A 23537-nucleotide genomic window follows, 5' to 3' on the forward strand; every position below is an offset into this window, starting at 1 on the left:
GGCTAGGTCCTCAACAAAGAGAGGCTTTAGCCATGGAGTTGTTGATGCCTGCTTGATCTAAAGAACGTTGAGTGCCACGTTCTTGTATGTCTTGCCCAAATAGCTCACGACAGTGATTGTTTTCTGAGGACGGCCGATGGAATCGGTCGTGACCTTGGCCTTCTTCGAACCCGGGGCACTCTCGAACGCTAGAGCTGCGTGAGCATTGGTCGAGAAGGTCACGTTGCATGAGCCGCGGTTTTGGTTCGGCAGCCAGGCAATCTTTTCCACCGCGGCGGGGACGATACAGGTATTCTTAATGAAGTAGTTCTCAATGTCTTTGGACGAGGCGCCCTTGGGAATCCGATGCACACGCAAGCGACAGGAGCGTGCGATCATAGCCTCCGACATTCCGTTCTTCTTGCCCACTGTTGCGCTGGCTTCGTCCTTCTTGATAGCGGCCACGTCGATGTAGGACGCTTCATTCACCGGAGGAATCTTGATGGGCGTGGGTTTAGACGGTTTAGACGGTTTAGTAGAAGGTTGCTCAGCCTGGAAGGCCGACGCGACGAGCTGCATCGGGCCCGTGTACTCCTCCACGACTTTTATCCTCTCGGCGTCGCTGTCCTCACGCTGCTCTCTAGGCCCGTGGAGCTCCAACGCGGAGGGGATGATCCTGCCCGTTTCATGCCTTGCAGCGTACTTGGCAGCCATCATGGACGCCTGCGCGTCGACGGTACTGTCGTGTCCCTGGGGCATATCAAAGCCCAGCAAGAACTTGGTGAGGTCCTTAAGTCCGGGCGTTGCGCGGGACGGACTGCCGTCCTTGCGTCGGAAGATGAGCGCCGTGTCGATCACCCGCCGGTGGTTGATGCGCATGCTGGCCAGATCGCCGTACACCGAGTGGCCCACGACGATCGTGTCCTGGTTGATGTACTTGAGCATCTTCTTCTGCGCCTGCGCCATGGTGATCTTGCAGCTGGCGATCTGCTGCGGCGTGATGCCGTGGATGTCCGTCTTGGTGTCCACCATGTGGAAGCCGTCCTCGGGCTGGTGCACGACGAAGTCCGACAGGATATTGCGCAGCATGTTCTGTCCGTCCACGGCCGACACGCGGCACAGCGCGTTGGTCTTGCGCTCGCCCGAGCCTCCTTGCTCCGTGACGCACATCTCGCAGTCCACGGCCACGATCTTCATGTGCGTCGCCTTCTTCTTGCGCCTGGGAGTGACCCAGCCGGGCTCGTCCGCCGGGAACGCGAACAGCTTGTCGAACTGCGCGCTCTGCTGCGTGAGCTGCACCAGCTTCTCCCACTCGGCGTCCGCCACGTCGTAGCCCACGTCTCCGCCGGGCGCCAGCAGCTGGTTCATCACGTCGATGGCGGTGATCGTGGCCTCCTTCACGCGCTGCTTCTTGCTGGCGGCCGCATCCTCCGCCTGCTGCTGCTGCGGCCGCTTGCGCTTGGGTCCGGCCGTCGCCGCCATGGTCACTGGAAATGGTGTCGTTCCAGGCCAGTCAGCAGCAATAACGCTGGCCATTGGACGAAAATCATACCGGTGTATGATTGGTTGGTTTAAAAAATGGGTAAATTAATGTGGCGCACACAGATCTCAATTTTTTGGCACGGATCGCAGTGCAGTACCGTGACTGACGCATTGAAGGCGACCACGATGCTGCGCAAGAGCATGCTGGACGTGACCCAGCGCGCGACGCAGTCGCAGGCGCTCAAGAAGATCACGGCCGGCTACGAGCTGCTGCCTGCCAAAGAGAACGGCGTGCGCTACATCTTGTGGGCGGCGGACGCTGCGCACGCCAAGCCCCGGCCGGCCAAGGAGCCCAAGGACGAGCAGCCCAAGGCCTTCCGCGACCCGTTCGCCAAAGAGCACCTGGAGCAGGATCTGTTCGTCACGCAGCTGCACGGCACGCACAACCTCGTGCTCAACAAGTTCAACGTGGTGGACGAGCACGTCGTGCTGCCCACGATCGAGTTCGCGCCGCAGGAGCAGCCGCTGGACGCCGCCGACTTCCGCGCCATGTGGACGGCCATGCAGGGCCTCGACGCCTTCGCCTTCTTCAACTGCGGCTTCGAGAGCGGCGCCAGGTGCAGCAGAGAACTATTTAGTGGCAAGAACTAGCTTAGTGGAGATGGTGGCGGGAATTTCTGATGGGCTTGTTGTTCCGCCGCATCCTCTTTGCTGCTGCTTGCTTAGCCAGCCACACAAGCACATGCAGCTCATGACGTATCCCTCCATGAAGGCGATCACGGGCCTGGACATGGTGCGTTCGTTGACCGCCTGTCGATCTCGTAGCTGCAGCTGTGGAGCTGACACTTGCTGTGTTGTGTGTGCGTTCTACTTGTCCGTGATAGCCGCCGCTGCTGCACCTCATCGACCAGAAGCTCCGCGACTACCCGACCACCGAGACCGTCCAACTGCCGGAGCTCCCGTTCTGCCACTTCCTGCACCGGATCGACCTTCCTGCCGATGCTGACAGCGAGAAGGCTGCGGCACATGTCGTCGCCATCTACGATAAGGTGCTCAAGCAGCTGAACAGCGCGGAGTACCCGGACCGCACCGCACAGGCGACAACCGCGTTGCCCGTGGCCTACAACTTGCTGTTAACGTCGTCGTTCCTCTTCCTGATCCCGAGGAAGGCGCAGAGCTTCAACGGCATCGAGGTCAACTCGATCGGCTTCATCGGCTCGTTCTTCGTTCGCAACGAAGAGCAGCGTGTCTTCTTCGAGACGCACGGCGGACCCATGCAGCTGCTGCGCCAAGTCACGTTCCCGCCCACACCCGCGCAATGAGCAAGGGAGCGATTTTGACAAGCTACAGTTGATGAGAGAATGGGCTGTCGTGTTAATAAATGTAGCACTCGATGAACGAGGCACAAGTTGTTTTGTTTTCTGCGTCTCGGCCGCCCTGCACGCTGCAGGGCCCAAATACTAATACTTCACGTCGTCGAATAAATAAAGGAGCGGGGAGAAGGAGGAGGAGGATCCCTCCTCCCTCCCCCTCTTTGGCTCTGAAGGCGGCGAACCCCTTCGTTCGTGATCCGTGGATCCAGAAGCCACAGGAGGCTGGTCGGCGCTGTCAGGCGCTTAGACGCCGATACCCGAGCCAAAAGTCTCCAGGGTGTGCGCCTTCCAGCCGTCCAGGTTCATGTGGCGGTTCTTGGCGCGCAGCAGCAGCTCCATCTGCTGCGAGAAGGACTCCTCGACCTCCAGAAAGCCCAGCACGTCCTGCAGGAAGCGGCACTCCGGGTGCCACGAGCCGGGCTGCATGCGGTGCAGGATGGCGAAGATGATGTGCAGGAAGTTGTCCATCTCCTGCTGGCGCTTGGTCAGGTCGGCCTCGCTCTCGCCGAGGCTCAGGAACGGCATGCGCGTGAACTTGAGCCGCTCCAGGAAGCCGCGCGTGACGTCGAAGGGACAGCCGTTCACGCCCTCGCAGCGGCACTTGCCGCTGCGGCCCGACAGCAGCAGCGACGCGTCGTGCAGGCTGCCCACACGCGCGAGCAGCGAGCGGCGGAAGCGGCGGAAGTCGTCGAAGGAGCGCGCCACGAGCTGGCAGGACTCGCGCTCGTCCGAGAAGGCGCGGCGGCCCGGGATCAGCGTCTCCACGGACACGACGAAGGACAGGTTCTTGCGCGGGCCCTCGAAGTGCGAAACCGAGGCCGAGAGCTTCTTGAGGATCTGCACGTCCACCTTGCAGTCGGCTCGCGGTGCGCGCTCGATGGAGGCGCCCGACGCGCGGTGGCGGTACAGCTCGCCGTCGTTGGCGACGGTGGCGCGGCGCGTCACGGACTGCGGCGACAGCGACGGCTGCAGCGCCGCGACGTGCATGTTCGAGTGGCTCTGCGAGTTCATCATGGGCGGGCTCGGGGGTACAGCGCGAGTTGGCGACTGCCTTTGGCGCGAGCGAGTGGGGAGATTCCCAGTGCCACACGCTCAAGCAGGCGCAGGAAACCGTTGGCGTCGCTCCGGGCGGTGCGACAAATCGAGAAATGCGCTCCAGGCTCGCTTTTCTTGACGGAGGAGAGTGACTCGCCTTTGGGCCGCTCCCGCCGCGGCGAGAGAGCGGGCGCGCGCCCTGGCTTTTCCCCGCATTGCTATGCAGAGGCCCACTGGCCCGGGCCGGCCTCCCACTGGTCAAAATTCGCCTAGGGTTGGGGGCGGAATTGGGCCCCGCGCCCAAAAAGATGGCGCAGCTGCGACGGCGCCTCTCGAGGTTTGAATGCCGCCCGGCTTTGATGTTCTCGGCAAATTTTCGCAAATGAGCACGCCAGCGGGAAATGGGCGCTAAACGGACGCGACAAAAGGCAAGAATCGATGTCCCAGAGCGCGTTTGCTGCCTTGGCAGAGCCGCTTGAAGGCTCGACTGCGAATGGGAGCCTCATCGGAGAAGAGGTGTAGCTATTATAAAACTGTGCCTTGCCTGCGTTGAATTTGGTGCTTGCAGGCAGTTCTTTGCGTTAAAAGGAAGAGAGAATACAGGATTTTTTGTAAAACTTTTTTGGCTAACCGTCAACGTCGAACTTCCAGGCTTCGTGTCGTTAGACACTTGCCAGCTATTGTCTGTTGCTAGCATCGCTGCCGTCGCCGTGAACCCTCAGCTTCCGCCCTTCGTTAGCGGGGGCGGGCGGCGAAAATGGATCCTCCTCACTAAAGTAATTCGCTAACCCAGTCCGCAGATGCGACGTGTTGCGGTCCCTGACCTCGCTCAGCTGTTGTGGCGTGGCGCGGAAGACCTGCGCTACATGGCCTCGGCGATCGAGTGGCCTGCTGTCTTCCGACGCGGAGGAGAGGTATGGCGTGGTCTGAAAAAACGTCTGCAGCTGGTGGGGCCGTTGCACTCGGTGCACTTGGCGAACACGGCCGTCGCCACCATCTAGCCAATGCCTTGGTGGCCGGGCCACAGCTGGAATGCAGGGCAGCAGAGCTGCCAGCACCATCGAAATGAAATGCCGCTCGTCGCGCGCAGCAGCGTTAGGCCGGCTACATTGGTGTGGACACTCCGACTCCGGATCACGGCTGTGGTCCGGTCGCGCACGTGCTGGCGGCATCGGCGGTGCATGCGTTTTGGGCCAGACACGGCGTCGGGCACTTCAAGTGAGGAGCGTGGGTTGCAGGCTGCAACTTGCAGCGCGGGCGGCACTGGCGCCTTCCGGCCGGCGCCTCATTCACTTGGCGTTCGTAATGGCCCGCCAGCAAATTGCTAGTAGCAATGCTGCCTCTGAACCGCGGCTGCAGTGGCCGGTGGCCGGCCAGTGCCATGCAGTGGCGGGGCGGAGCTGTCAGGGCTTGACTCAGGCCGGCCCGCGCTTTAACAGGCGAGTCCCCATCGAGAGCGAGAGCGCGCGAGGTGCGGGTCGTCCGATCGAGGCCCGAAACCGCCATGGTCGTGGCGCAACCCCCACATACAAAGGCCCATACAAAACCCGCTCTCCTGAGAAAAAGATCGCCGCCGGAGCCAACTTCAACCACGCGGGCCCGTCACGGCTGCGGGCTACAACTTGCAGTTGCCCCTGTTGCCACCTCGTTCCGGCCGACTAAGATGGCTTTGCGTCGTTTCGAGATCGAGCGAGCGGGCAGGCTGGCCGGCGCCGGGCCGATTTGCCAGCAGCAGCAGCAGCCTCGGAGCTGGCGTGCGATGTCCGGCGGCAAAGGCGGCAGCAGCAATACATGTAGCAGCAGGCGCGCGCTGTCTCCGCGGCCAGCCCCCCGTGCAGACGACAGCGACGCCGTGGTGGTGGTGGCGCAGGAGGCGCTGGCCGCGGCCGCACTCGGCTGGCAGCAGCGCGCCGAGCGGCTGGAGCGGGACAACGCACGCCTCCGGGAACGCGTCGCCGAAGTGGAGGAGACGCACCGCCGGTGCGTGTGCGCTGTTCGACTGCTGAACAAGTGCATGTATGGACTGTACGCTGCATGCTGAGTGCTGAGTGCTGCTGCGTTGCGTGTTCGTAGATCGCGCACCGCCGTCAAGAACGTGCCGACGCTGCCGAACAATCACGTGTTCACCAAGCAGCTCGTGGACGAGAACCACGCGCTGCGCCGGGAGACGCGGGAGCTGCAGCGCCGGCTCATGCAGGTCCGTAGCTGGTCTCGTACAAGTCGGTAACGCGGCAGCCGCAGAGGCGAGTCCCGAGTTGCACTGACGTGCTTGTCGTGCTTGGCACACGTGCAAGTGCAGTTCGAGGGCCCAGGCTCGAAGAGAACGCGCAGGCTGGCGAGCGAGACGCAGCAACGACGGCAGCCCAGGGAGAAAAAGGCTGCGGAGGCAGCACCCGCAGCAAAGCCAAACCAGACCACCACGCACGACAGAACGGAGGTCGAAAAGGATGAGACGGTTGCAGCTTCCCAGTCTCCAGCCGAGAACCTGCCAAGAAACAACTCAGTCGTCGATCTGGCACGCCACCCATTGGTGCAGACGCTCAAATCTCATTTGCGGGGTTTGGAGGTTGATCTGGAGCGGCTGCAGAAGGAGAACGAGCTGCTCCGGACAGAACTCGAGGAGTGCCGGACGACCGACAAGCCACCGCAACTGGTGAAAGATGCGCCCGAAGAGGACAACAGCAACAACGCAAGGGAAGCAGACCAAGCGTCGCTACGGATGTTCGTGGATGCTTTACAGCAGCAAGTGAAGGTGCTCGAGGCACGCTACCAGCATCTCGAGGAGAAGACGCGCGCAAAAGCAGTGCTGTATCGAGAGAGCACGTCTCGCCTCGAAGAAATGAGTACGCAGTTGTTCGAGACTCAGCAACAGCTAGCAGCGCAGGCGGAGAAGCTGCACGTGTACACCGATCAGAGTGCGCAAATGGAGGATCTCCAGCAGGAAATCCGTCTCCTGCGGAGCGAGAACGTGAGGCTGGACGAGACTATCGCAGCGCTTAGCTCTCGGCCTTTCGACGCGCTGTCCAAAGACCTCCAGAAGAAAAACTTGTGGGTCGCGCAGATAGAGGAGGAGAAGCGTGGACTCGAAGAGGATTGCGCAAAGTTGCAGCAGGACTGCATCGCTACGAGGCGCATGAACGATATGTTGCGGCGCCGCGTCGAGGCCATGACAAACGAAGTGAAGAGCCTTGCCGACCAACTGAATCGAGTGAAGGCCGACTGCGAGCAAAAGACAATGGATGTCGAAGTAGCACAGCTCCAGCTTCGCTTCTATACAGCCCCCGGCGACTACGCTCTGATGAGCGCCGTCGGCAAGGCCCTCAAAGAGACGAAGAAGCAACGCAATGATTTAGAAATGCATGTAGTAGATAACGATGTCCCCGCACCTAACAGCAACTCCGGGTCAATTTGACAAAATCGATTTGAGAGCCGTTTGACAACTGTTTGACAACTAATTCAACATTGGGCAACGTGGAGAGCTGTACTTGTACAGTGTTTTGCCTCAATAGCGCAGCCATCACATCTAATAACTTCGCAGACTATATATAATCACCCTGTTTTTCACGAACAGCAAGATTCAGCCAATCACGCCATCGACAGTGGGAAAACGTCAAAACAAAAAGCGTCACACTCATGTCATTGCGCGCCAAGATCACCTTGGTCGGTCGGAGCGACCGGAGCGACTCGCTCCTCATTCTTTCATTAGCCAAGCCTAACCAAGTCTACAAGCATCGAGTCTGCAATGCCGTCTCTTCCGAAGCCTTTCCAGAAGCGCCAACGCCTCACGAAGCAGCAGGAGCTGCAGACTTGTGACCTCCGCCGCCAGCTCACGGCGAGTCGGGTGCGGTCGACTTAGAGGCTGCAGCGCCTGAAGTTGAGCGCTTGCGCGGCATCATTGCGACCTACTCCCACTCGTAGTTGACTAGTAAAACCTCTGTCACCCCATTTACTTGAGAAATTGTATACAAAGTACGACTGCGCTATTGAGGCAAAACACTGTACTAGTGTCTCATTCAGTAGAACTCAGTCCCGTTGAGACGCGTTTTGGGGTTGCGGAGAGAATTTCAGAGCAATGGTATTTTAGATTAAAATTAATATTATACTTCGAAGTATAACTCCGAATAGGTACACAACGGTTTCCAGGGTGCGAGAAATCCTTTACGATGTACGACCCAAACTTCGAGCACTTTTTGACGCTTGTTTGATGCGTGCGCTTTCTTTCTGCACCACCATTACAGAATCGAGAAAGATGCAGCTATGTTGCGCTAGTCGTGAAAGGCTGGGAATTCGCACTGCAAATTGACGAGACTGACGTGGTGGAACAACGATCAGGAAGAAGAGGCCGGACGAGGTCAACCCGAGGTGCAGCTCTTCTTTGCGAAGGAGAAAAACGGAGCATGGCCATCAGAAAGCGAGGTGGCGGAGTCCATCGGGGCCGTTCGTGGTCTGAAATTTCTTCGGAACACAGGTGCCTCGCTTCACGATGTTGGTCTGGCGGAGGAAAGTGTCAACGCGGTGTAGTCTTTACTGAAGGAAAGTTTTCCAGGAAAACGTCATTGGTGGTCTGAAATCTGTGTGGAAGCAGTAGTGGGCGTGCGTCCTAGTGTTTTGCGTGAAATGAGTGAGCTTTCGAAAGTCATGGGAACACCCGAAAATTGGTTGCGTCAAGATTGATAGCCGAAGTCGCCATGAAGTTTTTCTTTTTTTTTAGTTGAACCAAGGAAACCACGAGAAATTGGTCATCGTCATCGAAACCGGGGCGTTGGACGCTCCCGCCGCCGCGGCCAAAACACATCTCAACGTGACGGGGTCCGAGCGCTTGGGGTTCCATTTCGTCCTCTTAACTTCCTTTCACCCGTTCCATCGTAGGCTCCATCGTAGCTGCACCAAGCGCAGTCGTTGTACACCTTTCCACCAGGAAACATGCATGCATACATATATTCGGATAGACATATTCGAGCGAATGTTAAATTGTCAAACAGTTCTCAAACGGCTCTCAAATCGATTTTGTCAAATTGACCCGGAGTTGCTGTTAGGTGCGGGGACATCGTTATCTACTACATGCATTTCTAAATCATTGCGTTGCTTCTTCGTCTCTTTGAGGGCCTTGCCGACGGCGCTCATCAGAGCGTAGTCGCCGGGGGCTGTATAGAAGCGAAGCTGGAGCTGTGCTACTTCGACATCCATTGTCTTTTGCTCGCAGTCGGCCTTCACTCGATTCAGTTGGTCGGCAAGGCTCTTCACTTCGTTTGTCATGGCCTCGACGCGGCGCCGCAACATATCGTTCATGCGCCTCGTAGCGATGCAGTCCTGCTGCAACTTTGCGCAATCCTCTTCGAGTCCACGCTTCTCCTCCTCTATCTGCGCGACCCACAAGTTTTTCTTCTGGAGGTCTTTGGACAGCGCGTCGAAAGGCCGAGAGCTAAGCGCTGCGATAGTCTCGTCCAGCCTCACGTTCTCGCTCCGCAGGAGACGGATTTCCTGCTGGAGATCCTCCATTTGCGCACTCTGATCGGTGTACACGTGCAGCTTCTCCGCCTGCGCTGCTAGCTGTTGCTGAGTCTCGAACAACTGCGTACTCATTTCTTCGAGGCGAGACGTGCTCTCTCGATACAGCACTGCTTTTGCGCGCGTCTTCTCCTCGAGATGCTGGTAGCGTGCCTCGAGCACCTTCACTTGCTGCTGTAAAGCATCCACGAACATCCGTAGCGACGCTTGGTCTGCTTCCCTTGCGTTGTTGCTGTTGTCCTCTTCGGGCGCATCTTTCACCAGTTGCGGTGGCTTGTCGGTCGTCCGGCACTCCTCGAGTTCTGTCCGGAGCAGCTCGTTCTCCTTCTGCAGCCGCTCCAGATCAACCTCCAAACCCCGCAAATGAGATTTGAGCGTCTGCACCAATGGGTGGCGTGCCAGATCGACGACTGAGTTGTTTCTTGGCAGGTTCTCGGCTGGAGACTGGGAAGCTGCAACCGTCTCATCCTTTTCGACCTCCGTTCTGTCGTGCGTGGTGGTCTGGTTTGGCTTTGCTGCGGGTGCTGCCTCCGCAGCCTTTTTCTCCCTGGGCTGCCGTCGTTGCTGCGTCTCGCTCGCGAGCATGCGAGTTCTCTTCGAGCCTGGGCCCTCGAACTGCACTTGCACGTGTGCCAAGCACGACAAGCACGTCAGTGCAACTCGGGACTCGCCTCTGCGGCTGCCGCGTTACCGACTTGTACGAGACCAGCTACGGACCTGCATGAGCCGGCGCTGCAGCTCCCGCGTCTCCCGGCGCAGCGTGTGGTTCTCGTCCACGAGCTGCTTGGTGAACACGTGATTGTTCGGCAGCGTCGGCACGTTCTTGACGGCGGTGCGCGATCTACGAACACGCAACGCAGCAGCACTCAGCACTCAGCAGGCAGCGTACAGTCCATACATGCACTTGTTCAGCAGTCGAACAGCGCACACGCACCGGCGGTGCGTCTCCTCCACCTCGGCGACACGTTCCCGGAGGCGTGCGTTGTCCCGCTCCAGCCGCTCGGCGCGCTGCTGCCAGCCGAGTGCGGCCGCGGCCAGCGCCTCCTGCGCCACCACCACCACGGCGTCGCTGTCGTCTGCACGGGGGGCTGGCCGCGGAGACAGCGCGCGCCTGCTGCTACATGTATTGCTGCTGCCGCCTTTGCCGCCGGACATCGCACGCCAGCTCCGAGGCTGCTGCTGCTGCTGGCAAATCGGCCCGGCGCCGGCCAGCCTGCCCGCTCGCTCGATCTCGAAACGACGCAAAGCCATCTTAGTCGGCCGGAACGAGGTGGCAACAGGGGCAACTGCAAGTTGTAGCCCGCAGCCGTGACGGGCCCGCGTGGTTGAAGTTGGCTCCGGCGGCGATCTTTTTCTCAGGAGAGCGGGTTTTGTATGGGCCTTTGTATGGGGGGTTGCGCCACGACCGTGGCGGTTTCGGGCCTCGATCGGACGACCCGCACCTCGCGCGCTCTCGCTCTCGATGGGGACTCGCCTGTTAAAGCGCGGGCCGGCCTGAGTCAAGCCCTGACAGCTCCGCCCCGCCCACTGCATGGCACTGGCCGGCCACCGACCACTGCAGCCGCGGTTCAGAGGCAGCGTCGCTACTAGCAATTTGCTGGCGGGCCATTACGAACGCCAAGTGAATGAGGCGCCGGCCGGAAGGCGCCAGTGCCGCCCGCGCTGCAAGTTGCAGCCTGCAACCCACGCTCCTCACTTGAAGTGCCCGATGCCGTGTCTGGCCCAAAACGCATGCACCGCCGATGCCGCCAGCACGTGCGCGACCGGACCACAGCCGTGATCCGGAGTCGGAGTGTCCACACCAATGTAGCCGGCGGAGAGCAACCTAACGCTGCTGCGCGCGACGAGCGGCATTTCATTTCGATGGTGCTGGCAGCTCTGCTGCCCTGCCTTCCAGCTGCGACCAGGCCACCAAGGCATTGGCTTGATGGTGGCGACGGCCGTGTTCGCCGAGTGCACCGAGTGCAACGGCCCCACCAGCTGCAGACGTTTTTTCAGACCACGCCGTGCCTCTCCTCCGCGTCGGAAGACAGCGGGCCACTCGATCGCCGAGGCATGTAGCGCAGGTCTTCCGCGCTGACCGGCGGACGCCACAACAGCTGAGCGAGGCCAGGAACCGCAACGCGTCGCATCTGCGGATTGGGCAAGCGAAGTGAGGAGGACCCCCCCCCCGACCGCGTAGCAGGAACTCGAAGTTCGCCCTATGATAACACCATTGCAATATGCATGTACAGATCGATTTTATACCATATTTGTGTGGTTGTGCTCGTGTACTGTGCTCTGTTGAGTCGACACGTTGATGATATCAAGTTGAAGTGGTCAAACCCAGTTTCAGCCAATCAGAGACTCGTACAGCATTATTTTTCCTGATTATCACGGACACCAAGCAAGAGCCCGATGATCTTCACGTCCCGCCATCCGACGCTGTCGATCCCCGCGGACGCGGCCATCTGGAACGTCGTGGAGCAGCATGCGCGCGCCATTGGCGACAAGCCGGCCTTCGTCTGCGGCGTCACGGAGCGGACGATCTCCTACGCGCAGCTGGTGCAGCTGGCCAAGAAGTTGTGCGCCGGTCTCGCGGCCAACGGCCTCAAGAAGGGAGACGTGCGTGCATGCACCTACATACAGTAGTGGAAGTGCCCAATTGCCGCTGCAAAAAATTGCTCAAATTGTTTTTTGTGTGTGCAAAATGCGCTGTGCAGATCGTGGTCGTGCACTCCATGAACTGCATCGAGTATCCTGTGGTTTTCCTGGCGCTGAACCGACTGGGGGCCATTTGCTCGCCTTCCTCCCCGCAGTTCACGGCGCAAGAACTCGCGGATCAGATCGAAGCAGCGCAGGTACAGAGGCGGAAAGACTAGGTGGCACGTTAGTGTTGTTGGGTACTGATATTTCGTTGATTGCAGGCTGTGGCAGTGATCTCGCACAAGAAATTCGCCGCGGTGGCCATGAAGGCTGCGACGATGCACGGAATATCGAGTCAGCAAATTTACACCATCGGGGATGAGGACGCTTCTTGTTCTCTGCAAACCATTGAGTACGCGTACTGGCTTTGCTGTTCATCAAAGCTTGCTTTCTTACGGAGAATTTGATGCTGGGTCTGTTTCAGGAGTCTAATTGCGAAGGACCTGCCGTTCCCGGACATCCCTCCCATCGACCCCGACCAAGTGGTGACGCTACCGTTTTCGAGTGGCACGACGGGCCGTCCGAAGGGAGTGGAGCTGACGGCTCGAGCGATGTTCGCGGCGGGAATGATCCCAGCGTACACGGTGGAGAAGATGGACTATCTCCTGGGAATGCTGCCGTTCTTCCACATCATGGCTACATTGATTTTCCACATCAGCCTGTACATGGGGATGTCGATGGTGGTGTTGCCCGGGTTCCAACCGAACACGCTGCTGCGCACGGCAGAGAAGTACAAGATCAAGAGGCTGCATCTTGCCCCACCACTGGTCAAGTTCCTCGCGAAGCATCCTCTGGTCAACCAGTACGACCTTTCCTGTACAACCCAGGCCAGTTCTGGAGGAGCGCCATTGGGAAAGGAGTTGGAGCAAGCCGTGTTGAAGCGTCTGAACATACAGGTTCTTCAGAGCTACGGTATGACGGAGTTTGCTGGCGTTGGGACGCACTCTTCAATCAGTTGCCATCGCGAAGGCTCCTCAGGGACATTGTTCCCCAATGTGGAGCTCAAAGTGAAATGCCTGGACACAGGTGCCGATTTGGGCCCGAACCACCATGGTGAACTGCTATTCCGCGGGCCAACTCTAATGAAAGGATACTTCAACAACCTGGATGCATCTCGCGAATCTTTCACTGAGGACGGCTTTCTTCGCACGGGCGATATCGGGTACATTGACGACGACGGGTTCGTGTTTATCGTGGATCGGCTCAAAGAGCTCATTAAATACAAGGGCCACCAGGTAGCCCCTGCGGAGGTCGAGGATGTTGTAAACTCTCACCCACAAGTGGCGGACTCGGGATGTGTGCGTGGTCATGACCCCATGACGGGCGAGGAGATCCCGAAGGTCTACGTCGTGCTGGAAGAAGGCAGTTCTCTGAGTGCGGACGAGCTGATGGACTACGTTGCAACAAAAGTGACGGGATACAAGCGGGCTCGCGAGGTGGAATTTGTTGACAGCATTCCGAAAAGTTTGTCGGGCAAGATCCTACGACGTGTGCTGCAGATGAGGGAAAATGAGAAGCTGAAGGCTACCCGTAGTCGTTTGTAAAGCTACCAGGTCTTGTAGTTCGAGATCATGACGAGCTCAGAATAAACCTACAAGCTGTCTACGTCATTGTTTGAAACTTGAAAACATTATCGGTCAGCAGGCATCCATTTTATAAGGCGATCGACGCATAAATGGAAGGACAAGTTTTCATGATCAAGTTCTTTTTGGCTCATCCGGGAAGAACGGCATTCCGAAATATGGTGCAGCTCTTCTTGCGCGATCGCTGGCATGTTGGGAGGAGCGTTATCTGTGGATATCGCCCTGAGTCGACAGGTGACCAAACTCACGGAGGCGATAGAAGTCGCAGATGATTAAGGGCGATGCAGCAAGGCTGATGCTGTGGTGGGCTACGAAAACCGACGACGCCGCTGATGATGAACTGGATGACGGGAAGATCCACACACACATTCATACTTTGATCAGCAAGGATCCATTGTCGAACGACTGCAGAGCTGACGAAGGAATACGGTCTGCAACATCCGCAATTCCACGTGTAGGTGAAGCTTCCTGAGGACAAGAAAAATAGAGTCGAAATACTGCCACCGGGCAAAAGACAACAAACTGAAAGGTTTCGCTAAGCTACTGAAGGAATGCCCCAAGCGTGGCCCCTTGCCCAAGGAAGGAGACTTTTGCTGTTACCGACCGAGACTGTGGCGAAGTGAAGGTTATCAAGGCGATTCGCTGCGGATGCAGCGTCCTACGTGAAATGCTGGTAGAGAGCTGGCGTAACTTCGTTAATTGCGTTTCGGTACCTGGCGACTGTGATGAAACCAAAGTTGTTTTTGAAGATCTCTTCCAAATTGCACGGGCGATGAAGGGCATTCGAAGACCCATCGAAGGATCCCTCTGTATGTTGCACGAGATCGACTTGTTAAACTGAGAAGAGCTGCCACTCGGTCTTCATAATCGTTTGCTTCATTCAATACTACGGAGTATGCTTTTTTTACGCTTGTTTTTTCTCGCAGTCAGAGGGGTGGAGAAGACCTAGTCGACGAATATCTGCCAGTTGGTCTGCTCGACAGGCATCTAATCAGCTCAATACAGCAATCATCATAAAGCAAAATGAGTTATGAAATACCTGGAATGTGCGCCAATGCTGCAGTAGCAAAACCAATTGCCGGTTGGTCGGGATTCCCACTCATCACTTGGTTAAGGTTCACAAACCGATAGTTGTCGAACGCCCTCTTTGGCAAAATGTCATTGTAATGATCCATGTCTTCCCACGGTCCATCGCCAACGCCAACCACTATAATGGCTGTTGAAATGGGTGGGGTTCAAGGATTAAGTACTTGTGCAATGCACAATGCACATGAAGATAGCAGACTTACATAGTGAGTGTTTGGAGGCTTCAACAATGGCTTGAGATGTTTCCTTCTCGTTTGTGACTTGTCCATCTGTGCATGTAAGCAAAGGATTCAGAATCTACCGGTATGCAAAGCATTCTAATGAGTTGTTTACCTGCAATGATAACGAGAATGCTGCACACTCCGGTTTCTTTAGCTTGGCGAATAGCTTGGTAAATGATGGGAGCAAAGTTGGTAGGTCCACCGAGCACGAGTTCTGGCGCGACCTCTTTGTACTGCTTCAAGACGTGGTCCACCCCTCGGCATGGACTTCCGTCGGGGAGAAGTGTGAAGACACACCGATCAGCTGTGCGAGCGTCTCCGAAGCCAAATACGTGGATCGGCCTTGTACTCTTGCGAGATCGTAGAGTCCGGCAGACGATGTTGATAACAACCTGCAGAGAAGTCACCTGTCAGTTTTGAAGCTAGAATGTTTGGCTGGTTTGGCGTCATCTATCCACCTGGTACGGATTGAGAATCAAGCCTTCTGGATCAATGAAGTGGAGACAGCGCCCACCAAATGACTGCTTTCCATTCCACTAGTAAACCAAACAAGTATTTAGCTCGTCTATAGCTCGCATCCGTCATGCCACAGCAATAATTACGTACCATATTCGAGCGTGTGAAGTCGACACCAATGATAAGGTTCGTCGATCGAACTCCGCTCCATCTGTAGTAATGCAGGCAAGGTTAGCACACGAGTCACTGCACCACTGATAAAGAGCAAGCTAACCTCAGCACGCCTTGTAACTCTCCTAGATTTTCATACGTATGGCAATTAGCACCGACCACTTCAATAGACAACCTCTCACGACAGTGGCTTACTCAAGGACTGGATCGTGGTGTCGCGCCATTCGCCGTTGCGTTCGGTACTAGCGGCGCAACCCATGACTTAGTTTCGAGCGAGCGGAAGGCAGAATGACACGAGCTTGTGGATGCCTGTCAGCCGATCGCTTCAAGTACCCGCTGCCCCTGTCCTGATATGCACTTTAACACTCTCGATGACAGCCTTCGGTTTGCACAGCATCCAGTTGCTGTGCAAGCCTCTCACCTGCAGCTCAAAACTATTGCCGCCGCCAAGTCACTGAGCATTCGTCTTCAACATTCAGTTCGGGGGTCCAGTTCGGGAGTTGGCCGGCGACAGAAATGCACGTTGACGAAGCAGCCGAGAGTTGCGAGTGAGCCGGCGCTGTCATCAGTGCTCGTGCTCGGCTGGCATTCAGCAAGGACAAAGTAGCTCGACTGCCTCGCGGCTCAGTCCGACGTATATATTAACTAACTGCAGCCTACTCCTCGACGTCCTCGACGCTGTCGTCGTCGTCGTCCATGCCTACAAAGAAGTCCTGCGTGTCCGCGTCGCCGATGGGGATCCGCTCCCCGGTCGGAGGGATCTCGACGTGGGGCGGGTACAGCCACACGGCCACCACCAGCTTCCGCACGGGCAGGGGCCGATACCGTCCGCCGTCGCCGTCGGCCGGCGCTGGACCTCCCCGGCCAGCCGCAGCCACAGAAGCAGAGGCAGTGCCTTCGATCTGCACGCGCTGCAGCACGCTGGGCAAGCCCGGCTCCTCGGCCACCTGCCACTGCACCGTCATGTCCGGCAGCTCGAGTGTATGCGAGCCGTCCTTGGCCTTGGCCTTCACGAGCGCGTCCAGCTGGCGCAGGTCGTCCATCTCCCTCACCAGCGCCTGGAAGGCCTCGTCGTCGTCCAGCACCCCCAGCAAGCGCTGTCAACAGCACGCAACGGCAGTGAGCAATGGGCAATGGGCAATAGACAACAGACAATGGCAGATCTCTACATGAGCCCAATGGATCAGATCGGGTCTCACCTGCACCGCTTTGGCTCCTCCCGCGCCATTGCTGCCGTTGAAGTGACCCAGGTCCTGCGCTCGCACGTTCACGTTCAGTGTCAGCGCGTGCTGGCGCTCGTCGCGGCCGCTGCGCGCCTTGAGCACGAAGGTGTTGCGCTCGCGCAGCATGTCGGCAACTTAAACGGGGACAAATGGTCCTCAGTGTTAACTTAAACGAGGAATCTGCGACGTGTGCGGACTGAGGTCTCCGTGACGCCCATCTCATCTCCATTCGCCATCCCGCCAGCTACTTAAGAGTGTACGTACACCTACCGACCAAGATGCTGTCGCCGCTGCCGCGCACGCCGGGCATCCGCCGCGCGTCGCTGTCGTACGACGCCGAGGTGCCGCTCGAGGACCAGCGCGAGGGCGGAGTGCAGGCCGCCGTGCAGGAGGCGCGAGAGGAGACGCTGGCCTGCTGGCTGTTCGCGCTCGTGGGCGTGGGCTACCTTTTCCCCTTCTCGGCGCTCACGCAGCCCGTGGACTACTGGCACCTGCTCTTCCCGGACTTCAACATCGAGTTCGCGCTCACCTCCACCTTCATGTACACCAACCTGGCCTTCCTGGCCGTCATCGTGCTGCTCTGCGGCGGCAAGCCCTGGTACTCGGGCCGCATCGTGGGCGGCTTCCTCGGCCAGCTGCTGGTGCTGGCCTTCGTGCCCACGTCCTACTTCCTGCTCACGTCCGAGCACGCCAACGCCGTGGCCGTGCTGGGCGGCACCGCCGTAGCCTCCATCGCCACCGCCTTCATCGACAGCTCCACCATTGCGCTGGTGTCGCAGTACCCGCAGCGCGTGCAGGAGAGCTTCCAACTCGGCGTGGGGCTCAGCACGCTCATCGGCAGCCTCTACCGAGACCTGACCAAGCTTGTCTTCCCCGCCGACCAGCTGCTGGCTTCGTCGCTCATCTACTTCTACACGGGCGCGCTCACCATCGCGCTCTGCATCGGCGCCTTCTACAAGGTCATGGCGCTCAAGATCACCCGGAAGTACCTCCTACGCAAGGCGGACAGCAGCGTGGAGCTCACGGAGCGCTCCCCGCTGCTGGCGCACAAGAGGCAGTCAGGTAGCGACCCCTTCAGCGTTGCTGGGCCTGCACCGACCAAGTGGAGCGTGCTCAAGAAGGTGTGGCACCTGGAGGCGCTGATCTTGGCCGTCTTCCTCGCGAGTCTCTCGGTCTGGCCGCCGCTCGTCACAGAGATCAAGACGTACAACTTCCCGTCGCTGCAGGAGAGCGGCTGGTGGTCGCTGATTCTGCTCACGCTCTTCTCCATCAGCGACTGCGTCGGGCGCTTCGTCGTGAACCACCGCTTCGGCCTCACGCCCGGCAACGTGTGGATCCCGATCCTGGCGCGTTTCGTCTTCGTCCCGATCATTATCGGCATCGTCAAGGGCTGGTGGCTGCAGAGCGACATTTGGTCGGTGCTCAGCGTGCTGACCCTCGGCTTCGGAAACGGCTACCTGGGCACGCTGACCATCATCTTCGTGAGCGAAAGCGTGCACTCGGACGAGCAGCACCTCATCGGCCCCTTCACGAGCTTCTTCCTGAACTCTGGCCTCGTGCTGGGCTCCACGGTGGGGCTCATCCTGGAAAAGGTTGTGCTGGGCTAATAGATGACACGGATGTGACTAAACTCGAGATGCAACAAGTTCTTACAGCTTTGAGTCACGTTACAAGAAGTCTGATGGTCTCGGGGGAACTGCCTCGCCTTCAACCTGTCGTTTAGGTCGCTTGGCTCTGTTTCTCTTTCTTGCGGTCTTCTTTTTCTTCGGCAGGACTGGTTGCGGCTGGAACGCGTAGGACTGCGAGCTATCGGCGATTGACGCGTCCCAAAAGCGGATAGCCACAGCTTCGACTGTGTACTGGACGTCGTGGAAGCAGTATAAACCGAATGTGAGGTCGGTGGGTGGCCGATCGGCTGCAGTGACCGATGAATCATTTAATGTTTGCCCGACAGCCACAGTGCACAGCAGCACGGTCTTTTTAACGTCCGCAGCGATCCGCGTGAGCGACTGGATGGTGTTCCACGACGCGGCTTCATCGCCGTCTTGCACGTAGACGACGTACTCCGAGTGGAACTCCGCAGCCGAGCCGCGATAGAGCACAAACTGCGCCCCATAATTCAGCCCGGGCTTGGGCGTCCACCCCAGTCGACGGTAGTGCTGGTACACCGCAAAATGCCTCGTGAACGTCGCGCTGGAACTGAAAGTCTCATCGGCGTTACCACTTCAACATCACCCCCAAACCTCAACTGCACTATCTTACCTCTCGAATCGGCTCCACAGACTTCTCAACGGTTCATCCGCCAGCAACAGCTCATCAATCGCCGCTGCGTAGTAGGCTTCCACCAGCGACAGGTATCTCCTCTTGGTCTCCGATGCAGCATCCCCACCCGACTGCACCTCTTCCTCTTCCGTCCCAATTCCACCAGCTTTCCCGTTCCCCACCGCCCCAACACCAAGTGCTTTCGCCCGGAACTGCTCCCACACAGCCTCGTCCTCCCCGTCGAACGTCACCTCCACCTCATTCCGCCTGGGCTGCACCAGCCACGCCACCATCCAATCTTACCGTAGTATTGTCCCCAATATCACAATACCGTTTCCACAATATCACCGTAGCCCCTTCCTACCGTCACAATTGTATCATCATGAGACCGGTGCCCGTGCGCGTGGTGCTGCCGGCCTCCGTGCTTGCGCGCTCGCCCTCGCTGGCGGACGGCGTGCCCCAAGACGTCGAGCGTCTGCACCGAGCGTTCGGCTGCGAGCTGGTGCAGGAGGCTGGCGTGCTGCTGCGCCTGCCGCAGGTGGTCATGGCCACGGCGCAGACGCTGCTGCAGCGCTTCTTCTACCGCCAGTCGCTGCGCCAGTTCGACGCCTTCCGCGTGGCCGTGAGCTGCTTGTTCCTGGCCGCCAAGGTGGAGGAGAAGCCCAAGCGCATCCGTGACGTGCTGGCCGTGTTCTACGCCATGCTGCGTCGCCGCAAGTGGAAGCGCGCGACCGTCGCGCAGCAGCTCGTGGACGCGGACGGCGCCACCTTCGCCCAGTGGCGCATGTGGCTCATCATGGTGGAGCGCCAGGTGCTCATCGACCTGGGCTTCAGCGTCTACCGCGTGGCGCAGCACCCGCACAAGTTCGTGCTCTACTACGTCAAGGTGCTGGACGGCAGCCCGCGGCTCGCGCAGCAGGCCTGGGGCTACATCAACGACAGCCTGCGCACCGATCTGTGCGTGCGCTACAGCGCGCAGGTCGTCGCCTGCGCCGCCATCTTCCTGGCCAGCAGGTTCCAGCGCGTCGCGCTGCCCGAGCGCCCGCCCTGGTACAAGCTCTTCGGCGTCGACAAGACGCAGCTCTATGCGGCCAGCGTGGCCATCATGGAGCTGTACAAGCAGCCGAAGACCGAGTGGCTCGAGCCGCTCACGGAGACCAACCCGTTCGCGGTGGACGACCACCCGCTCGAGGAGGAGGAGAAGGAGACCGAGGAGAGTGCGAAGGGCGAGGCGGAGGAGCAGAAGGAGGTCTCGCCGCAGGAACCGTCGTCTTTTGCCAGTGCGGGAGCAGCAGCCTCGACGCCTGGCGATGACAACACAAGTGCTGTCAAGGAGGTTGGAACCTCTACGTCATCTGCAGGGAAGAGCTCCGAGCGACGAAGCCGCTGGGATGACGCGAAGACCAAGTCTCGACGAGCGCGGAGTCGCAGCCCCGATGCTCGCGCGAGACGCTCTCGCAGTCGCTCTCAAGAACGGGACTATCGTAGACGAGATACTTCTAGCAGAGACAGAGACCGATCGCGTCACTCCCGACGACGCAGCCGCAGTCGATCGACGGATCGATCGAGGAGCAGTCGAAGCCGACGACGCAGTAGTCGCAGCTACAGTCGCAGTCGAAGTCGTAGTTTCGATCGCTATAGGCGTCGGGACTGAAAGACGCTGTTAACAAGGATTTATTTTCTCTTGTCAAAATATACGTCAAAAGCTGCTAAGTTGCTGCTGAAGCCCGAAAGTATTCTCCGGGGAAGTGATGATGCTGAACTGCGTGGTAATAGACAACTGCGGTAACAGTGTCTGGGTGGTGGCTGTGGCTGTGGATATGGACGGATGCAAGAAGCTGATGCACTTGAAGAGCAGTATTGCACACCAGTTAAGTTTCAAGGAGACGATGAAAGCAAACATGCAATTATTTCGTTTGAAGCAAGGGTCCATGCATGTGGCATCAGAGACCCAGAGATCGTGTTTGGCGAATGGGACTGTGAAAGTCTTAACCTTTTAACCTGCGCTTACTTCCTAATAATCCACCAGCGGAGTCGATTCATGTTCTCCGTACGAGGCGCATCAGCTTCGTGATTGTCGGCCGCTGTTCGCCCAGCACAGTACTATCGACACTTTTGCCTCGATTTAGGGCTTTAAGAAACGAATGAAGCTGGAACGTCCAAGCGACTTTGCCGCAGTCAAGGCGGAACAACTGCAGTTGCATTTGGCAAAGCAAGGCGGCAGTGCGTGGCTGCCGATTGCATTTCCAGAAGTTGCAGCATTGGCAAGGGCGAAACTACAGCAGTGCGGGGAATCATGGCTACGGAGCTCGATTCTGTGGATTGGGTACCTCTGACCTCTCCACGGAACTCGATTCACGCACTGGTGGCATTACCCGTGAGAGAGCTAACGTGTACGATAGCTGGCAATCCAGGAAGCCCGTTTCGCGTGGTATTTGGTAACGACGCTGATATCAACGATTTGGAAGTCGCTCTAAAGCAGTATTGATGGAATCGACAATTTTATGGCATTTGTGGCACATTTCCACGGTACATGCCTGGACCTTGAAAGTGACGATGTGAAGGCATTGACACTTAGAGTGGCAACAATACGCGTACGGGGGCTACTTGACTCTCCGAGTACGATCTACCGGCCCCAAACCGTTCAGGACATTTTCGCCTCAGCGCCGTGCTGCGTCGTTCATGTAATTATTATATAGCAGGCTTTCACGCGTACGTGTATCACGATGAGAAGAAGCGCGATGTAGTTGAAGAATGCCTGGTGACAGGGAGGTAAACGGTATATGACAGTCGACCGATAAGACTTTTGAAATCGAGATGTGGTGATCAATATGCCTCCGAAATAATTTCATCGGCAGCTTGACGGCCTATACAAAAGTTTTAAATTTGGTGAGCTCTCAACGCGATTGGTCTCTATATCGTGTGTAGACGCACCTGATAGATACGCAGCTTGAAGCGCACCCTGGTACTCGTAGTTTGTGGCCTCGCCGGCAAAATACAAGCGATCAGCCACGGGTTGGCGCATTAAATCTGGGTCTTCGTACGTGCTTTCCACGGTAACGCTGCTGTAAGCACCCTGTGCCCACTCATCTTGGTCCCACCTAATGTACAAATAGCAACAACATCATCAAGAAAGTGCCTATCGAGTATTCATGACCTCAATCAAATGCCCACCTTACCTCGTGATAAAGTGGCCCACTGGTTCTGGAATATCAACCCCAAACGTATCCTGCAACTGCAAGAACAACGCGTGTGCGATTTGATCGTCGGAAAGTATAGCCGAGACCTCTTGAGCAGTGTCCCCGATGATATCACCCTCGAGAATCGACACGCCTTTTGCTGCGTAGTAGCTGAAGATCACAGGGAAATAAATGCGCTTCGCCCCCGTCTTGTTCGAACCAGACGCGTTGCTGATTTGCGTGATGAAGGAGGCGTCATTGGGCCAAAAAGCTTCGGGAAACTGGACCATGACTTTCATACACTGACCCATTTGCGACCGAGAAATGACATCGGCCTTTTCAAGCGACAGTTCAGGTTGGAAGTGAAGCTTTCCAGACTTGAGCAAACCCAGAGAACTCGTCACCACTACGCGGTCAGCCGTCAACCTACTTCCATCCGCGCACTCTATAACCACTCCTTCTAAGCCTTGATAGTTGATAGAGGTAACGCGAGCGCCAGTACGAATAATGCTTTCCACTGGAGCTGCCAGGTGCTCGATGAGACTGTGCATTCCGTCAGGAACGATGCAATGGGCACCCGGGTCATCTCTACGTTGAGTGACAAGCATTAGTCAAAGTCAGCAGGAACACTACCGAGCGTACAGTGAGACTTACCCCATGAGGTCGATCTCCCCGAATGCGTCGATCTGCATTTCCTCACTCGTACTGCCCATCCAGGTCTCAACAAGGTGCAGGCACAGAGCCAACCTCTCACGGCCGTTACTGTTTGACGCAGTGATCTCGCGTAGCTCTGGATCGTCATCCATCAGCTGCTTCACCGTCGCATCCAACGCTTTGCCTTCCGCTTCACCCGACAACGCCAGCTTTTGGAGCTTTCTCAACAGCAGTTCCTGCCATTGCCACGTCTCATCGACTTCCTCTCCGCTCAGCCTCCGACCGCCGTCGTAGATCACGAAATCCGGACACGAACTCGGATGCAGCCACGGGTTGCGTGGGCTGATTTCCTTAAGCTCAATACCGAACTTCTGAGCCAATTCGGCTACGGGGTTCCCCTCCGTACCGTGAATCCACGCTGCACCAACCTCCACCTTCACCGGCAGCTCGTCACTAAAGGGGCGAGTGTAGATACGCCCTCCAATTCTGTCCTGTGCCTCCAGCACGCATACGTCCTCCGCACTGAAGCGACCTGACGCTAACAGCGCGTTGGCAGTCGCCACGCCTGCCATCCCGGCGCCGACCACCACCACTCGATACGCTTCGTCGCTCATCTTGACAGCAATCGACTGGCTATGCG

At 57.8% G+C, this 23537-nt stretch overlaps 13 protein-coding genes across 15 annotated transcripts; 6 read left to right on the forward strand and 7 right to left on the reverse strand.

Annotated features, from left to right (window-relative positions):
- Positions 1-57: 57 nt before the first annotated feature.
- Positions 58-1461, reverse strand: IUM83_01377 (small rna degrading nuclease 2; the record flags this gene model as incomplete). 3 transcript variants are annotated; one of them, XM_067925225.1, is made up of 2 exons in its annotated part: positions 465-477; positions 545-1461. In XM_067925225.1, 2 exons carry the CDS (start codon positions 1459-1461, stop codon positions 465-467), a joined length of 930 nt encoding a protein of 309 aa, XP_067797579.1. The 3 variants fall into 3 exon arrangements, with proteins under 3 accessions (XP_067797578.1, XP_067797579.1, XP_067797577.1); XM_067925226.1 differs by lacking the exon at positions 465-477 and adding an exon at positions 527-531 and having other exon boundaries at positions 612-1461; XM_067925224.1 differs by having other exon boundaries at positions 58-1461.
- On the forward strand, positions 1067-1312 carry IUM83_01378 (uncharacterized protein; the record flags this gene model as incomplete). Its single annotated transcript, XM_067925227.1, has 1 exon — positions 1067-1312. The coding sequence occupies one exon, from the start codon at positions 1067-1069 to the stop codon at positions 1310-1312; it is 246 nt and encodes an 81-aa protein (XP_067797572.1).
- A 186-nt stretch (positions 1462-1647) lies between the features above and the next one.
- On the forward strand, positions 1648-2783 carry IUM83_01379 (5',5'''-P-1,P-4-tetraphosphate phosphorylase; the record flags this gene model as incomplete). Its single annotated transcript, XM_067925228.1, has 3 exons — positions 1648-2078; positions 2188-2254; positions 2346-2783. 3 exons carry the CDS (start codon positions 1648-1650, stop codon positions 2781-2783), a joined length of 936 nt encoding a protein of 311 aa, XP_067797571.1.
- A 294-nt stretch (positions 2784-3077) lies between these two features.
- Positions 3078-3848, reverse strand: IUM83_01380 (uncharacterized protein; the record flags this gene model as incomplete). The annotated part of the gene is made up of 1 exon (XM_067925229.1): positions 3078-3848. One exon carries the CDS (start codon positions 3846-3848, stop codon positions 3078-3080), a length of 771 nt encoding a protein of 256 aa, XP_067797436.1.
- Positions 3849-5532: 1684 nt separating this feature from the next.
- Positions 5533-7281, forward strand: IUM83_01381 (voltage-gated potassium channel subunit beta; the record flags this gene model as incomplete). Its single annotated transcript, XM_067925230.1, has 3 exons — positions 5533-5849; positions 5943-6066; positions 6169-7281. 3 exons carry the CDS (start codon positions 5533-5535, stop codon positions 7279-7281), a joined length of 1554 nt encoding a protein of 517 aa, XP_067797437.1.
- Positions 7282-8879: 1598 nt separating this feature from the next.
- Positions 8880-10628, reverse strand: IUM83_01382 (voltage-gated potassium channel subunit beta; the record flags this gene model as incomplete). Its single annotated transcript, XM_067925231.1, has 3 exons — positions 8880-9992; positions 10095-10218; positions 10312-10628. 3 exons carry the CDS (start codon positions 10626-10628, stop codon positions 8880-8882), a joined length of 1554 nt encoding a protein of 517 aa, XP_067797434.1.
- A 1146-nt stretch (positions 10629-11774) lies between these two features.
- IUM83_01383 (putative 4-coumarate-CoA ligase) lies at positions 11775-13606 on the forward strand (the record flags this gene model as incomplete). Its single annotated transcript, XM_067925232.1, has 4 exons — positions 11775-11981; positions 12080-12217; positions 12284-12414; positions 12487-13606. 4 exons carry the CDS (start codon positions 11775-11777, stop codon positions 13604-13606), a joined length of 1596 nt encoding a protein of 531 aa, XP_067797435.1.
- Positions 13607-14549: 943 nt separating this feature from the next.
- Positions 14550-15838, reverse strand: IUM83_01384 (uncharacterized protein; the record flags this gene model as incomplete). The annotated part of the gene is made up of 8 exons (XM_067925233.1): positions 14550-14617; positions 14685-14861; positions 14935-15000; positions 15065-15344; positions 15411-15488; positions 15559-15619; positions 15683-15704; positions 15775-15838. 8 exons carry the CDS (start codon positions 15836-15838, stop codon positions 14550-14552), a joined length of 816 nt encoding a protein of 271 aa, XP_067797433.1.
- Positions 15839-16235: 397 nt separating this feature from the next.
- Positions 16236-16928, reverse strand: IUM83_01385 (kinesin-like protein; the record flags this gene model as incomplete). Its single annotated transcript, XM_067925234.1, has 2 exons — positions 16236-16676; positions 16779-16928. The coding sequence occupies 2 exons, from the start codon at positions 16926-16928 to the stop codon at positions 16236-16238; spliced, it is 591 nt and encodes a 196-aa protein (XP_067797207.1).
- A 152-nt stretch (positions 16929-17080) lies between these two features.
- IUM83_01386 (Equilibrative Nucleoside Transporter (ENT) Family) lies at positions 17081-18409 on the forward strand (the record flags this gene model as incomplete). The annotated part of the gene is made up of 1 exon (XM_067925235.1): positions 17081-18409. The coding sequence occupies one exon, from the start codon at positions 17081-17083 to the stop codon at positions 18407-18409; it is 1329 nt and encodes a 442-aa protein (XP_067797431.1).
- Positions 18410-18469: 60 nt separating this feature from the next.
- On the reverse strand, positions 18470-19357 carry IUM83_01387 (tRNA-intron endonuclease; the record flags this gene model as incomplete). Its single annotated transcript, XM_067925236.1, has 2 exons — positions 18470-19001; positions 19065-19357. The coding sequence occupies 2 exons, from the start codon at positions 19355-19357 to the stop codon at positions 18470-18472; spliced, it is 825 nt and encodes a 274-aa protein (XP_067797432.1).
- Positions 19358-19446: 89 nt separating this feature from the next.
- IUM83_01388 (ania-6a type cyclin) lies at positions 19447-20567 on the forward strand (the record flags this gene model as incomplete). Its single annotated transcript, XM_067925237.1, has 2 exons — positions 19447-20400; positions 20553-20567. 2 exons carry the CDS (start codon positions 19447-19449, stop codon positions 20565-20567), a joined length of 969 nt encoding a protein of 322 aa, XP_067797438.1.
- A 1323-nt stretch (positions 20568-21890) lies between these two features.
- Positions 21891-23511, reverse strand: IUM83_01389 (uncharacterized protein; the record flags this gene model as incomplete). Its single annotated transcript, XM_067925238.1, has 4 exons — positions 21891-21931; positions 21999-22165; positions 22244-22831; positions 22898-23511. 4 exons carry the CDS (start codon positions 23509-23511, stop codon positions 21891-21893), a joined length of 1410 nt encoding a protein of 469 aa, XP_067797439.1.
- Between the last annotated feature and the right edge of the window lie 26 nt (positions 23512-23537).

The sequence above is a fragment of the Phytophthora cinnamomi genome (assembly GCF_018691715.1).
Source record: "Phytophthora cinnamomi strain GKB4 chromosome Unknown Contig14, whole genome shotgun sequence".
Classification (NCBI taxonomy): Eukaryota; Oomycota; class Peronosporomycetes; order Peronosporales; family Peronosporaceae; genus Phytophthora; species Phytophthora cinnamomi.